Source organism: Poecilia mexicana, unplaced genomic scaffold, assembly GCF_051168715.1.
Source record: "Poecilia mexicana isolate PSO_F unplaced genomic scaffold, ASM5116871v1 scaffold_2, whole genome shotgun sequence".
Lineage (NCBI taxonomy): Eukaryota > Metazoa > Chordata > Actinopteri > Cyprinodontiformes > Poeciliidae > Poecilia > Poecilia mexicana.
In genome coordinates, this window is record NW_028263371.1 from 28,727,889 (window position 1) to 28,744,891 (window position 17,003).

The 17,003-nt window shown below is 40.9% G+C and overlaps 1 protein-coding gene across 1 annotated transcript in view; it reads left to right on the forward strand.

The window, feature by feature from the left end:
* The window catches only part of pard3ba (par-3 family cell polarity regulator beta a), a 126,683-nt gene that overhangs the window by 78,188 nt on the left and 31,492 nt on the right, over nucleotides 1–17,003 (forward strand). The window contains exons 20-21 of the mRNA XM_088013764.1: nucleotides 11,555–11,665; nucleotides 11,871–12,152. Of these exons, the coding sequence (XP_087869890.1) occupies nucleotides 11,555–11,665; nucleotides 11,871–12,152 (393 nt within the window). The remainder of the gene's footprint in view (nucleotides 1–11,554; nucleotides 11,666–11,870; nucleotides 12,153–17,003) is intronic.

The window sequence follows — 17,003 nt, forward strand, 5'->3', positions numbered from 1 at the left end:
ACTTTACCTTGGATGACTAAACCAGGCCAAGGAAGTGTCACAGATAACAAAATGAAAGGATTGGAAGCAGACAAATCTTTGAATGAACCGTGGTTGTCACCTGTGTCAGTAGGCATACCGAAATCCCTCTGACATGTTTGTGTGAAAGTATTAACGGTGACTTTAAGCTCTAATGGGGGTAAAATCAGGGAGGCAGTGTCTAATCCTGCAGCTGGTTAAGACTCTGCAGGTGGATTTCTTCGAGTCAACATTTCATCCGACATTTAAGGACTCCTAGCTGTGCTGATATGAAGCGGAGGCTTCGACGGGAGATTTACTAATGTAGGTGTTGTGTAAAATATGCACCAAGGTTATATATGTAGATCCATCCCACAGGCCAAATCTATCTGTTGTGCATCGATGTTCATCTCTCTATTCTAAATAATGCATGCAAGACACAACAATGGCTCACTAATCATGGCTGCCTTAAATACATATTCTTTAGGATTCAAGTGGAGGCTTAGTGCAAATAGTCTCCCTGTTGGGAAGAATATCTGAAATACAGGCATCAACCATGAATATCTCACAAATGGTTGAAGTCATCTATAGATGTGAGTGTTAGGATATACTGTGCATAAGGTTACACATGCAATTTATTTAGCCTATTTTGTCTGTGCGATGCAATGCGAGTCAAGAAAAACATCAAATTTGACAGTTTGGACAAAGATTTGGATATCAGTCGCATTTTGAGATTAATGGTTAAAACACTGACTTGGCACAGAGTTTAAGAGCACAATTTTGAAGCCGCCTGAGTTAAAAAAAATCATGTCTCAAAACATAAAACCCCTGCAGAAAAAGTTGGGGGTTTTTTCTGCTCAACACCTACAAAATGCTAATTTTATCTTGCATAATAACCACGAGTACAAGAAGTGACGCATCATACCAATCTGCATCACCCAGATGTCGCTTTGCTGCTCAGTTAGCTCAGTTGTTTTTTGACTGTGGCTCATATAGCGATTTTTCTATTTTTTAAAATATTTTTGTCCAATTTTTTTTCATAGCCTGTGCGCTAAACTGTTCAACGCCTGTCAAAATCATATTGTAGGATCAGAAATTGAGTTTTTTTTAAGATCCAGTCCACAAACAAAACAATCTGGATAGGTGACTTATCCAAAATGCAGACACAGCTCTTCCTTTGGTTAATAACTGTCTCTGTTATTCCAAGCCCTCAAGGTTGTTGTAGTTTATGGCGGTAAATTCCCCAACTCTTTCACCCCGCCTCAAAATTGCTGCATAATGTTGAAAAACTGTTATCAGCGAGTCGTGAATCATCCTTCACAGCGGAATAAAATGGCTACCGTTTCCTTTTGCTCGCCATAATTCAGATTTGTGCCGACTTTTTTCTTCCTGCAAGACTCCCAACGCCTTAAATATAAAAAAAGCTGCCAAGTATTTATTTATTTATTTTTAAGCCACGGATGAAAATGAGCTTTTACGCGGCAGAAGCAGCTTCCTGCGCTCACCATTGAGGCACAATTCTAATTTACAACTTTGCTGCGGCGGCGCACAGACACAGCCGCTATCACTGTCAGCAGCCGCCGGAAAACAAATTAACTTTTTTTTTTCTTTTTTTTCTTTCCCACCCCTCCTTTCTCCGTTCAACGCATTGGGCAGCTTTCCTCAAATGATGTGCAGGTTTATTGGCGCTGATGTGAGCTGTCAGTCAAAAATCAGAAGGACGGGGGAATTGACGGTGAAGATGATGAGGAAATCCTCATGCATATATATCAGCTGATAAAGGGGGCAGTCACAACAACCCTCTACTCTCTGTTGCTTGAGCTTCTCTACACAAATCCTCTTCCCATAGGAAGCTTTTATTTTTTTTTGTTTTAATACTGTCATTTCTTCCTTCTTGATACCTGTAGGATGTTTAGAGGCCAAACATTTTCTTTACATTACCCGTTTCTCAGTAGAGCAAACTTGCAGCATTGCTCTGAGGAACACGATACCCTTATCTGTGTACTGTGAGTTATTGCCCTTACTGTAATTATCAAATGAGACAGCGAGACGAGGTCCTTCCATTTGCGTCGATCAGTTTTACGATCCATCACCTCCCCGTCGAGGAGTCGTGACATTTGAGTCGACCCCGAGGGACGGACCGTTCGAAGCGCAGACATATCCGTAACGGCTGGACGGCTTTCCGAGGCCAGCTGCACATCACTCACCGGCCGACAAACAGGATCCATGTGGCCACAGGAAACAGTCGCAACCAATTAGCATGTGGCCCGACCTACCCACCACGACATGTTCACTCATTGCAAAAGGAGGCGCCAGGAAGTGATTACACCTCTGGTATTGGTTCCGTCGCAACCAGCTGTCTTCTAGCTGTGTAATGGATGGATTTCCTCTCTCATTTTATGTCTGCTAATGACGGACACATGGAAGAACAGACATATGCTCTGTCTCCCTTCATGCCCCTGAAATGCATCCAGAGCATGACCTCTGCTGTCCAGACAGAGAAGGTTAAGTGAGTCTTGTCCAAGGATGTGTGTCTCGCTGGGAAAAGCCAGGAGGCTAACCTTTTCGATGTCTGCTAGCAGCACCCGTCTGGAGCCACACTGCCTTTTAACCAGTCTACAGCTAGAAAAAGGTTAGAAACTTTAAACTTCGGGAAGCTGCATGTGAGTTTCTTGCAAACAAAGTGCTGGTTATATGTTTTTTGCAGTCACTGGCACTAATAACGGAGTTGTGTGACTCCACACACAGGGTTGCATAGTCTGAAGGGCAGCACAGTCACATTTTCTTCTATTGCTTGTTTATGTAAAAAGTCCAAATGTAATGAAAACCAGTTAGTGTGTTTTCATACCTGATGGTGCAGTTGACTGGGTTCAATTGTGGACCAAAATTGCAATGTTTGTCACATTGTCATGAACCAAACCTTCTGAGCAACCTGTTGCATCAAGAGCTACTGAAGGAAACGACACAAAAACCTCTGAAGAAGACGTGAGCACAACTTCCTTCTTCACGAAATGTAAACAAAATGTCATAGCATCAGACTTTAGGGGCTGTAGGATTTCACTTTTGTCTTTGGTAAAAGACCAAGAGCCATTTCTCCCGCTAGCGCTAGATTCTCATGTTTGTTTTGGTTGTATTTACCCAGAATGCCATAAGTTTTAAAACCACGCCACTTTGAACTGAGTTCACTTCAACCGAACTGAGACCAGAGTTGGATTTTTTGGTACACATCACAATTCAATTTTCCATTCACACCTTCCCAAACAAACTGCAATTTCAAGGCAAACAAACTAGAGTTTGATTAAAGCAGATCAAACATGACTGGTGTTCATGTACAAAACAATAAAAAATTTAAACAATTTGTTCCGTGCCCTTGAGCAAGTCAACTTGTTGTGTGCTGAGGTTTGGCATCCCAACACCAACAGCATTTTTGTTGAATAGTTTTAACGACTAATGCTCCATAATTCATGTGTGTTGTGTTATTTGGCGTTGACGGCTATTAAAATGTTACTGAAGGAAACTTGACAATCACCAGTTCAAATTCCCTCTAAACTTGTGCTGATCGAAAAACAGCTTTGACCAGAGGCTCATTCATGTAGGAGAAAGGTCACAGCTAGTTTCTGCCGACTGTTTTTACAGTCCATACATGTGAGGTGAAACCTACACAACTTAAAGTGGGAGTATGAGACGTATAACCCAGTGGCCTTGTTAAATATTAACAGCTCCCCTGGCAGACGTGGGGATGGAAGTGGAAAGACAGATTGCTTCAGGGGGACAGGTTTTTATGTGTTGTTGCTCATATATGCTGCACATCAAAATGCAGACCATTAAAGAGGAACATATTTCACCAGACAGCTCATGGATGAAGCTGCCTTCTCACAATTCAAACAACTCGTCTCCTTCCAGTGGACATCTCCATCCAGAATAACCTTTTTGTATTAATTTGTGTCAGATTTGAGAGAAGTGCTGAGCTGAACAACATCTTTGCCAGTGATAAAACGTATTAAGCATTCCTGTTGATTCAATTTTAATTGCTCAATATTTGGTGAGCATGCACTGGAAGGCTTTGTCCACTTCCTCTGCTGCCATTGCTAAAACTGACAGGCTGACTACAACTCTAAAACGGTGCAGAAAATGGACGTCATCGCTCACAGCTTCTCCTTCTTTTGGCTGATTGGCCTGGTTGAAATTAATCCAGCTCAATGGGAGAAACCCCAGATGGAGTACTTGAAGGGAGATGAGAATTGAGTGGAATTGCGTAGGAATGCAATGGCCCGGCTAAGGCTTCTGGAAAATTCTTGTATGGGATTTGATTTGATATTTTCCAAAGTACTAGTGAGAAATGAAAATGGTTTGGAAAACTATTTCTCCACCTCATTGTCTAAAAGATCCAGCCCTCCATTCATCTGTATGTTGTTCTGTTTTTATCCATCCATCCATTTATCCATCCAGCCACCTGTTGTCCTGTCTTTCAGTCCTCACATCCTACCGTTCTTGCATCCTTTATGTCCAGCCTGTTTTTGCGTCCATCCATAATGTAGTTTTTGCAGGTTCTGTTGTTAAAGTTTGGCCACTCCAACAGAAATTCACTGTAATATTGTGTAATTAGTTTGAAAATTGAACTGAAATGTCTTGACATTTGGAAAAGTAGAGAATATTACTTTGGAAAAATATGGAAGAACCAGGGCTCTCCACATTCCCTCTTCCCCACTTCCTCGCGTCTTAGTCTTTTATCGCTTTCTTTTGTCTGACTGAAGTATCTATTCTCCAGGGACTGGCCAGGCGTTGATTAAGACAAGCGCTCCATATCCGCCTCCAGTTCCCCAGGGAACAACTTGCTGTGCATTCATACCTGTCTGCCTCAATCTTCTCTCCTCTAGGCGTTAAATTAGACTAATTTAGAGACTATATTAAAATGATTCCCTTCCCCTGTCTGCGATTATGGTTTTGGCTACACCACTGCTTCTTTGGCAAGGGAAATTAGGCAAAAAAAAAACAAAAAAACGTTCACATAGAGAAAGCGTATATGTCTGAAAGTGTTTAGTCTAATTTCCCAAGTCAGCTTTCCCTGTATTTTTTAGATGGTAAGATAAAAACTAGCAGATATATCTTCCACTCCCATCTGCCTTCTTAGATCTCTACATTATTAATACCGTCTAAGTGAAGCTTTTTTATCTACGATTAGCATCGGGTGGATCCAGCTGCAGTTTCTCTTTTTCTCCCCCGTCCTCCCTCCTAACCAAAGCTCATGTCTATTAAAGGAAGCCGATTTGGGTCCAATTGCCAGTGCATATGGAGAGGAATTCAGATGAATAGGTTTAATTATGCCTAGTGGGGGGGAAACTCGCAGGCCTGCTGGTGGATCTGCATTATCAAGAAAAAGATCAGGCTTCTTTTTAAAGAGGTGCAGACTTGCTTGTGTTGTTGTCAGTCAAAGCCGGCTTGCGGAGAGGCCTTTTGTGACCTTGTTGTTGGGGCCGGCATTCCTCGTGTAGTCCGATCCTCGGTTCAACAAGGAAATCGCACCAATATTAAAGAGGGAATGTCATTCCGTCTATTTGGAGCTTGAAATAGTTTCCGAGCGGCACGTTGCCAGTTCAGGAGAAGGCGCTGTTACATCACAGCTCTATGTTGTTAGTCTCTGCTTCTCTTTATGTGTGACTCTCCTTTTTTCTATTTTTTTTTCGTTGCTTCTTTCTGCCCATTCTCACAGCCTCCGTCTTTTTCTTTACAGGAAGCTCCGCTGAGATAAGTGTGCTCTTCTCCAAATACATGCAGAGCAATCTAATTACTGTGATAACATTTCTGCTTGGCTGATTAACTGTTCTCTCTGTGCCTCTGAACGTAGCTGCGTTCGGTCCATATATTCCTAAGCTCCTTACTCCGCCCCAGCCGAGCCGCGCTCTCGCAGGAGCTTTGCCTCACCAATCCGTCTCTCTTCTGTTCTCTTGTCTTTCTTCCTTCCTCATCTGTTTTCTTACTTGCCGTCTTTTGCATTCATTGTCTAGAAAGGATGGAAATTCGGCAAGCTCTCTTCCTTATAACATGCTCATTTAATTCACTTTGTTCCTGAGTCATTCTTTTCTCATTTCTTTTTTTTTTACTCTCTTTCTTTGTGTTTTGACTCTCCAAGGCAAATCAGCCTGTTTTCTCATTTGCTCTAAATCACCTGCTGCCTCCTCCTTTCTAAAGGATCATCAAAAGTATCTTGTTGTTCTCTTTTATGTTAGTTTAGGTGTTCAGTTTAAAAGCATAATGCTTTTAATTGTTAAATCAATCAGATGGAAAATAGCGTTTTTGTGAAAATACAGATTTTGGCAGCAGTCAGCTTGATTTAGACTCTTAAAGAATAATAAAAAGGTTGTGTGTGGAGTGGAGTGACACACTAGTTAAAATCCAGTGTTTCTGCAAACTGCCTTTATGCGCAATCTGGAGGTGTATGTGCAGCAAACACTAACCTGGTTTAGCTTATATGAAATTCAAACAATCCAAAAAAAACTGTAAAAAAAAAAAAAAAAAAAAAAAAAGCTGCTTTGCACCAGATTTAGCTGAAGCTAGTTTCCATCTGAGCGGATGAGCTAATAAAAGTTGAATATCATAAAACATACATTGAAAGTTCCCATACATATGTGAAAATACCCAATGCATGAAAAGGCCTACTTGAGTCTCATAGTGGGTTGTTTCTTTATTTTTGTCTATTTTTGGCATGGATTGTAGGATTATTTTGTTGCCAGTGCAATGGCAGGAACCCATTCACATTGTAACCACGATGGAAAAAGTGATTTAATAACCAGCGCAGCAAAACAGGACCCAGATGTTCTGCCATTCTGTTCATGAACCACTTGAACCATTCGGGGAACTGTCCCAGTCCTTATGAGGAACTACAATCTGGACGTTTTCTTATTGCACTTGTGGTTTTAGGAACTTGGGATGATTTGAGTTTTGTGATATATAGCGCATTATTCTGCTGGAGGTAGCCGAAAGAAGACGTGTTCAGAACGGATGTATAATGGTGGATTGTGATGTTCAAACCAAGCTCAGCTGACAGAAAAACGGTTTAACTGTTCAAAAATATCTCAAGTATAGTTAAACCTCAAAGTCGCCTCTTGATTTAAAGCTGATTGGATCCAGAGCCTCATTCAGACCTTAATGGAGTTACTGCCACCTGATTGGCTGATCTGCTGCTTTGTCATAACAAAGTAGAAGGTGAATCTGTATATGCTGGGTGTATATATATATATATATATATATATATATATATATATATATATATATATATATATATATATATATATATATTTTATTTTATTTTTTTTCCCTCCATATAATGCTTACTCTACCTTAGCAGCAGACACCCTTCTCACATTCTCTGCCGCCCACTGACTCCCTGTTTCACCAGAAAGTAGAGCTTATTAAGTCTGCACAGAACCACACATCTTTATTCTTTTTTTGTCACAATTACAGTGAACAAAGAATATTAAAAATAGAAGAGAGGTGAAGATTTACAAGGTATTTTGATGCTGTTTATTCTCCACAGATGAGCAATTTAGCTTCAGGATGCTGTCGGACTCAGTTTTTAGGTGAAGTCTCGCTCTTGTGCTCTCTCCTGCTCTTTTCCCTCCTTCCCAGAGGGCTAATTGCTCAGGTCAGCTTGGTGACACCACAGCACTTGGCTAGCTGTGATCTCAGTTACATACAGAGCCTCATTAGAGCACAGTTAACTGTACGCATGCCACTTCTTCCCCTGCGCTCCCACCCAAACGAGAACGGCAGTAGCTGTAGTTATTATCTAGACTCCTACCAGTGCTTGGCTTCGCGGCAAGTTTCCCCGAGCAACTGCTTGATTTTTGCACAAATTAAGGTTTTGATTTGGCAGGATACGTCAGTGGAAATGAAAACTGGAATTGGATGGGGAAAGAAAAAAAACGAATGCTTATTGAAAATCAAAATCAACGCGTCCTTTGTGCAAGAAAGCGTGATTATTCCACACGTTTTACAGGTAGTACAGTTATTAAGGGCATTCATCATTATCGTTATGTTTCTTTTCAGTTATATCTGGGCTTGTCGCTCACAGCATGCATTGACCAAAACTGAAAAATATATGAAAAAGCATGAAGGAATAAAAAATGAGAAAACAGATCAAAGTTGCTACAAACTGATGATGTTATTATTGGAGACATCAAACTCCAGTATTAATTTATGATCCAGTGTCTTCCCAAGACTAAAGTAGTAATTGTTGTGTGTCATGTTCTCCCCTGAAGTAAAGGAAGTTGGAAGAAATGTTGTCTGAGAGTGTTTGTTTAGAGACATAACAGACCGGCACACTACAGAGAAAGTTTAAGTGCTCTTTTGTGGTCCAAGTCTGCTATGAGATGATTACTTGTGATTTAAAAACTGAAATTCAAAACTGTAAAACAAGAATATTTCATATTCCGAAGTTGCGCAGTAATGACACACATCTCTCATTTGTCCACTTAATCAGTCCGTGCTCGACACATGAAAGTTTATCCTCTTCAGCTGTTTATTTTTATTGAGATTTTCTATTTTCCTGCATTGTAGACTTTGCTAGCGAAAGCACTCACTCAATCCAAAAACAGCTGTGAATCATTTCATTCTTTCAAGATTTTTTTTGTCTTTGTGCTTTTAAATCAAAAAAGATGAATATAAAACATTATCTGAGTTCTTACGCCGTTGAACAGATCACCATCGTCTCTTTGCGGGGCTGCTGAGGTGATATCGGGGTGACAGCAGGGGAGTCAGGCTAATGACGACAGCGACACACTAATAATGGTTCCTAGTAGCTCCTGTGACGGTGGGGAGCATATTAAATGGGACACCCAGATCAGCCTGACTCACTCCAAACCCCCTATGTCCCACTAATGAGAGTTTGATGGAGTGGATGTGTAGGTAGATGATGCTAAGCTAATGAGATGTCCTATTCTCTGTTGACTGTGTGCAGCTCCCTGCAGAGTAGCCATGATGATGTATGTAGCTGTCTTCTCCAGTGTTACCAAGAAATGCAAGCAATGTTTTTTTTTTCTTTTAATAAATTAATTTATTGCAGCTCCCGTATTTACAGCCTTGTTTTCATACATGTGGGTGTTTGTGTCTGTGTGCGATTTTGCCCTTTTATCGTGAGACGCTACAGGAAATTAACTGTCAGATTTCTGAGTGACAGAGAAAAGCCCGACTTAATAAGCCAAGGAATGATTTGTGCGAAGGTAATAAAAAAACAAAATGAACACAGGAAAAAAGGAAAGCGTCGGGCCTTCTTTAGCAAACGGTGTAAAAACGGGGGACTCTTTGGTGATGAATAAGTGATAAGGCGATGGGAGAGTGGGGGATTTCCACCTCTCATGGCAGGTATGTCTCTAATTGGATGTCCCACCCCCGTCTCCCGATAGACAACACAGTGAGAAAAGAGCCTTTCCTAATTAAAGCAGTTATAATGACGGGTCCAACTGTAGACCTCTGCTCCCTCTGAATGTTGATTACGGAGCTGTGTACAAGATAAACCTGAGGATTTAGTCAATCATTTCTTTTTTTAAATATATATGTTCATTAATTCTCCTTCGACTTTGAATAGAGCTGATGTATTTTCCTGACTTTAATGATTTCTATGTTTTTACTGAGGTAATTGGTAGTCTGTTTTTGGCTGCAGCTTTATGTGGGAGTGCTTAAATCAAAATAGTCCCAAGTGGAAAAAAAACAAAAAAACATGCTGCAGCAGCGCCCACACTGACACTTTGTGTCTCAAGGAAGAAGTGAGGTTTATAACATTAACATTAAAGCTGTAAGGCCTTGGAGAAAAATAAGAACAGATGTTACAGCTTTAAGATTCCTAAAACGCCTCGAAGATCCAAGTACAAATATAATGGATGCCAGTTTTACTTAGTGACACCACACAGATTATATACATCAAGCTTGGAGGGCCAACTTTGACTATACATTATTGGAAGGACATAAACTAAAACAGAACGGCACAGATGAAGTGGTGAAAATGGGGAATAATGTGATGATGTGCACACAGGTGTTTAAAAGCAAAACTGTGGATGTTTGAATGGAGGCAAAACATGAAAATTGGCATTAGCATATTCGACCACAGCATGTTGGAGTAGCTCTGTTACATTGGTTCTGATTTGTTTCTTTTGTAAACATATGTTCATATTTTTTTGGTTGAGGTGTCGCATATTTGGAAAATTATTCCCAGAGCTTTCTACTGCCACCACCAAGTCTCACATCTCCTCTAATTATTAAGAACCAACTAGATTTTGTAATGACATAATCAGATACTGACATCTGAAAAGGGATCAGAAGCTGTAGCATCATCTGAAGAACAATACTTTGTTTTTTTTAGCATCAGACTAGGCTAAACTCTGAATCAACACCAGCTTAATCTGGTTCACTGCCTCTGTTTGCTTTCTCGCTGCGGAAAAAATCACCCATGTGCACCGTGCGTACCTGACCTGTGTTTGACAACAATGACCCACACAGGCAGGAGTGAAGCGAGTATATGATCTGAGAAAAACACTAATTGGTCTGCAGGATGCTGCAGGGCCTGCATGGCGTCTCTGTCCGGGTTTCCGCTTGGTCAGGCTGTGCCAGTTAGCATTCAGGCCACGTTTCCGCCTGTAGCCGTAATGAGAAGTGCCTCGCTGTTAATGAGATAAACACAGACATTAGATTGGCTCAGCAGGAGCTCGGAGGGGAAGGAGAAGAACGGAGATGTGGATTTGGAGGAGGCAACGTGGAACGAGGATTCGGGAAATATGAAAAATTAAGCAGAAAAAGGCTGAGTTAATTTACTGTGAGTGTGAAGTATAGCTTCATTATAACTTCTCTGGAGGTGATGAGTACATTTCAGATGCAAAATGAGAGAATAAGCGCTTCGAAATGATCATGATAGTTTATGGGGAAAAAAGCACAACACGGCAGCTCAGCAGATATTTCAAAACAACTATTGAACAAAGGAACTGGAATGAGTTTCTGTCTCTCTGTCTACATATGAATGGATGTGTCAACATTTAAAAACTGGATACAAGGTGCTTGATGTGAGCACCTTTCATTAACATCTGCAAACTCCGGGGAAGGAAGAACAGAGAGGAAGGAAAGAAGGAACAAAAGAAATGAAGAGAAATATGACAAAATGATAAAATGCAAATGTTACCAAGTGTTTTTGTTTAGTTTCTAGAGCAAATATGTTTAGATAGGAAAAAAATGATGAGGATGGAAGGGAAGACAGAACTTTTAGATGATTGGGTCATCTGCAAGAGTGGAAAAACAGCGTCCATACAGATCCAGAGCTAAAATATCCTAAAATCAATTTTCAGATTTCTTTTTTCCTGGGTGACGTTTACTTTACATCAATTATCAAGAAAGTGAAGCAACGAATGTCTGAGTTACACAAATGTGACAAAAGATAAAAAAAGAAAAATAAAAAAACGGAAGAAACAAATGATTCCAAATGTGAGATTCTTCTGAATTTTGTATGTCAGAGTCACCAAGTGTCTCAAAATTGTTAGATATTTAGTTTTCAGTTGCCTTTCTTTGTGTCATGCAGGTTTGGTAAGAAGAAGGAGGACAAGACCAAAGATCCGGCGAAGGGATCCAAGAACCGACTGGAAGCGCTGAGCGAAGAGGAGCTGGACAGGATCCCTGACAGCAGAGAGGGGTAGGACGCTCTCACACTGAGTGTGTGTGTGTGTGTGTGTGCGTGTGTTTGTGTGTGTGTTGGGTTAAAACACCTTTACAGACAGGAAGTTTCTGAGCTCTGAAGCTCTCTGATTACTTGATGAGTTTTGAGCCGTCCCACTCCTCTTCTTCACTGCACCACCTATAAGAGAGTTTAATTCTCTGGCCGTTTACCTCTCTGACAGCAACGAGCCCCGTTATGCCGACGCCCGCTCTGGGTACGCCACCCCTGACCAGGCCTCGCTGCCCAGCATGGAGGACGACGACAGCGACCCCAACTACGCCCGCATCAACGACTTCCGCCAGCCACCCTCACCGCTGTCGCTGAGCCGCACGCCGTCCCCGGCGATGCCACGAGGGGGGCCGGTTCAACCTCAGGCCTCTTTTGAGGACATCAACGGACTCTACGCCAAAGTGAACAAATCCAGACCGCCGCCCCAGCAGCAGCAGCAGGCCCCTCCAGACAGGTGAGAGTTCAGCTTTTTACCTACTTAGAGCATGTTGTGCGGTTTTTCCTGCTGTTATTGTACAGTGTTGCTTTTGCACATCCTCTGCGTAAGAGCGAAAACAAAAGGTCACATTCCGACATGTGCAGTCTGCTGAGCCGGATGAATGCATAAAACATGAGGCCAGCACACTTTCACAGCAGTGCAAGGCATGATTTATACAAACTTTAAAGATATATCATCAAAAATTAGGTATTTTTTTCCACTGAATGACTGAAAACTTTACTTTAAAAAACAACATTTAAAATGCATCAAAGTGGATATGCACCTAAAAATGTAAGTTCAGTACAAAGTGTAAAATAATTCATTTATACAGTCCAGATCCTTTGTTTCTTTTAGTTGTACCATGAACTATTCATATTTATTATTGAAAGAAAAGAGAATAATACACAATCACATAATATTACCAGAATAAAGGCACAGAAATAGTAGAATGAAGTAATAATTTAATGACAACTATGTTACAAAAGAAAATAAAAGTAAAAATCAGGGTAGTTGACCACCTTGTGAAGTTATATGTCAGAGTTGGTTTTATGAATAAGACGTATTTAACTTTTGAACACATCAGCATCAAATTATCAGTAGCAAGACTTTGAAACAATTGTGTAAATTACTGTGTCGATTTCGAAGAAAGAATCAGACGAGACGAGTCGGTTGCCATGGAGTACAAGAAGCTGAGCATCCTGGTGATTTATGAATATTAAATCCACTGTTCAGACATTTGCTTTTTTTATGCTTTTACCCAAATTTCAGCTTAAATAGCCCCGCGTTGCTATGTCAGAAAGGAACAGTGGGATGTTTCAAAGTAATTTAATGATAAAATCAATTGATTTGAGGGAAAAAAAACCTATTATATAGTGAAATATTGGATGTCACAGGACTTCATTTTAAGTCTAACAAAGGTTTCAGGCTTGCAGACACGCTGCTTATTACTGCTGAGGGTTTTGAAACCTTAACTCACTGCTACTCTTGTATGTGAGCGAGGAAAAAGACGAGGAAGCCCACCGAGGATTCTAATGCAAATTCATAATTTCCTGTGTGAAATAATACAGGCCACATTAAAACTTCCCTCAACTTAAACTCCCTGACAGAAATGACTATTGACTTGCAAATCAAACGCTAAGCCCCAGACGCCCGATCTCATCCAGAAATAGACGATTCAGAAAAAGAGGGAGAGAGAAAGATGGGGCCGGGTGCGGGGAGGAGACAGATGGGAATGGAAAGAAGCAACAGACGGAGGGAAAGAGAGACAAGAGAAAGCTGGAAGAAAGACGAAGAGGACGCAAGATGCGAGGCAGAGTAGATTCAGAAGAGAAAGAAGAAGTGACAGAGGAGTAGATGCAGATAAAGAGGAGGGGGGATAATTAGCCACAGTCTAGCAGGCTGACAGATCTGTTAAACCACTTTAGCTCTCATCCACTACTGCTGGCTACTTCATTACCAGCCTGTTTTCTCCCCGTCCTCCATTCCTCCCTCGTACTCGCTCCGTTTCTGCGGATGTGTCACCTATCTGGTTCTCCCCCTCATCGTTGAAACAGGGCGGCTTCAAGCGTCAACATGATGGATGACGAACACTCTTTAGCTTAACTCCACATGTATCGGCGTCTCTAGAGACGGAGATCTTTAATATTAAATTTAAAGACGGTGACTCCGTTCGGGTTTTCTGAAAATAAAACCAAACGGTGGTGAACGAATGAGGGGTTTAGCCGTTTGCACGTGGCATTCAAGAATAAAGACAATAATTGTGATGTTGCAAAATGATGCAATGGACTTCAAATGACGCCAAATAGGAAAAGTGAGCTGCAGCTTTTACTCACTGGAGGACCTGAAGATAAAAGTGCAAACTAAAAGTTTTGGGAGGGAAACTTTTCATTTGTATCACTTTCTGATTTTATTCATAGGAAATGTTGAGTGGTAAACGTTGTTCAATCACTATAAAGTGAAGCATAATTTTATCTGACACATTTACCCATGAGTGTGTTAGATTGACAGCTTTCTCTTTGGTATTAATGAAGTCATTTTTAATGAGACGAATAAAAATTCATTCTTAATTCTGTATTTAAATAAAATCCAGGAGATATTTAAATGAAAAGTTTGCCTAAAAATATCATATAAGGGTAAGTTATGTCTGATGTCAGGTATAAAAAGACTTTTACAAATGTATTTCTACCATTTATTACTTTTAAAACAATGTTATCCAAGACTTTGCTTTTTCTTGTTTTGATTTTAAAACATATAGAGAGCTTAGACGTATTTGTATCCAAAATTGTCTTCTGTAAAGAGCCAAATCTGCTCATTAAGAGGGACAATAATCCAGAGTGCAGCTTCTCTGAATGGCTTAAAAAAAGAATAAAATCCAAGCTAAGCAGTGGCCTAGTCAAATTCCAGGCTTCAATCAGATTCAGGTGTTGAGAGATGACCTTAAACAAGAGGCTCTTAAAGTGTCATAAATCCCTTAAAGCACCCAATAAGTCACACAGTCAGAAATAGACGCTGCCACCAACATGTACTATATTGGTTAAGAAGCCTAGCGTAGCCTAGCAACAATGCTGTGTGCGGTCTGCCGTTTTTAACCACTGCAGGACAAATTACAGCTTGCTGCTGATGTACTGTAAATTTATGCAAGCCTTTTACATCTCTGGTTGACCTTATGGTCCACCAGTAGTCTGCTGCAGGCGAGCTTTTCCTTTCACATCTTACAGTTTTAATGATATAGTTGCAAATGTGCTCATTAAACATGTAGAAGATGGCCGGCGAACGCAGCCCATCTTTGTTGCTAAATGTGCCTCTGCATCAGTGCGCTGATTGCCTTTGCCTGCAAAGTTTGACTAACTGAAACATGTTGGCGCCCCCCTCTCCTGCCCCCTTCCCTCTCAACAGTGAGTGGACTCGCAGCTCTGTCTTCCTAATTTACTGTCAGACATTTTCATTAGGCCCTCAATGGCAGGTGTGTACGCTGATGAGCGTCACATTTGATTAGAGCTTTGCTAGAGGCTGACCTGTGGAGAAAAAAGGTTGGCTATGCTTGTCAAATTTTATTAGCCAGAAGGCAGTCTTTGTAGCTCGAGCGAGTGAAAAAACAGGGAGACGAGATGAAAGGGAAGCGAGCGAGCGGGAGGTTAGAGTGCAGAGATGTGTTGTTAAAGCCAGAGAAAAGGAAGCCCAGGGTTAGCTTGTCGGCTACATAAGTGACACATCTGGGAGCGCGTTTCTGCATTTCCGCCATGGTTCAAGCGACGGCAGCAGGATTACATGCCTCTGAGTTTACCTGACACCGCCAGGAAGTAGGCATCTTAAATCACTTTGGACAGGTGTGACTAATTACTGAAATATTATCAGACAATGCTACACAATCCACAAGACGCTGATTTGTGTGATTTCACAGCTCTTGAGGAAAAAGTTTCACTGGCATCCAGACGGAAGGTAAAAGATGTTAGCAAAAGGTATATTGTTGTTTTCTGCCAGGCCGCCTCAGCCTGAGGACAAGCGGAAATGAAACTCACTTTAGAACAAGACGTCATAAGTATTGGATGCCCGTTAAGCTCCGCTCACCATTTTACTTGTGCTCTCTCATTTCAGCTTGCAGGATTTACAGAGTTTGAAAGTGTTTTATTTTTCCATAAACACAATCAAAAACACATGTTTTATATGGTTTCAGGTGCTTCTGGTCATGTTTTCTGGAAATAGTTGGGTAGTTTGAAGTGATTACTTGAACTTCAGAGTCAGAATGTTTGCATGCAGCTGTTGCTTCAAGTCTGCTTATTTTTTAACTTTTTCCTGCAGTTCTGCTGACATCCACAAGGATTTATAAACAAAGATGGCTGATGAGGAGCTTTGATTGCTGTCTACATTGATTTTAGACTTTATTCTCTGTTATATACCTTAAAGAATCAGTGAAGTATCATTTTTGGTTTAGTTGGTTAATCAACTAGATTCTATAATGCCTGGAAACCTAGTGACAGAAATAGTATAATCTTAAACAGCCATCCTTTGTTTTACACCAGACAGTCCAGGAGTGTTTTTTACTGAAAAATTCCAAATTTAGCCTCATCAGACCAAAGCAAACAATTCCTTTTAAAGCCCCCCAAAAGTTAAGCAAACTCCAAATGTTTGTGTTTGTGATGGTAGAACTTCTTCCTCTTTTTGGATTTAGGAGTTAAGAGTTGAAGGAAGTAAAATTTATTGTGTTTTTAGAAGTTTGTATGTACCAGACGAACTGCAGTCAGGGATAATGTGGACAGTTCAGCAAGGCAATCAGAACATCTTTTAAGCTTTGAGCTTCTCTGAGTCGCCGTCTGGCTCCAGTGTTGCACCAAGAAGTCAGACAAACCTCATCGTTTGATGTGAGGGAAAATCCAAGCCCAAACTTTTTCCTCAAATCAGCCGGCCACAGCCTGAACAAGTCGCTAAATCAGCCAGCAGCAGCGCACGGTTCCTAATTAGTCTGCCCTCACACAGCCTCGCACCGCAGGATAGGAGGCTTTACTCAGACTTTCTCACAAAACTGTCGCTTTTAGTCTCACTATAGATATTTTTGTGGTTGTTTCTAAGTTTCCTGTGTTGGTCTTTGCTGTGTTTTTTCCCTCATGCCTTCTTTCTCTCCACATTTAATCTCAATCTATTTTCTGTCCCAGTGCCTAGTCAGACATGTTTTGTGATCAAATAAATGATGCAAAAAACAGTGATTGTATATAATGCTGAGTACTATTTTATTACACCTGTGATCATTGCTGTGTGCAGTGATCAGTCCTAGTAAATCTCCTCCAAACTCTTGCACAGATTTTGCTTCACAAACCCAAAACCTTTTCCTTC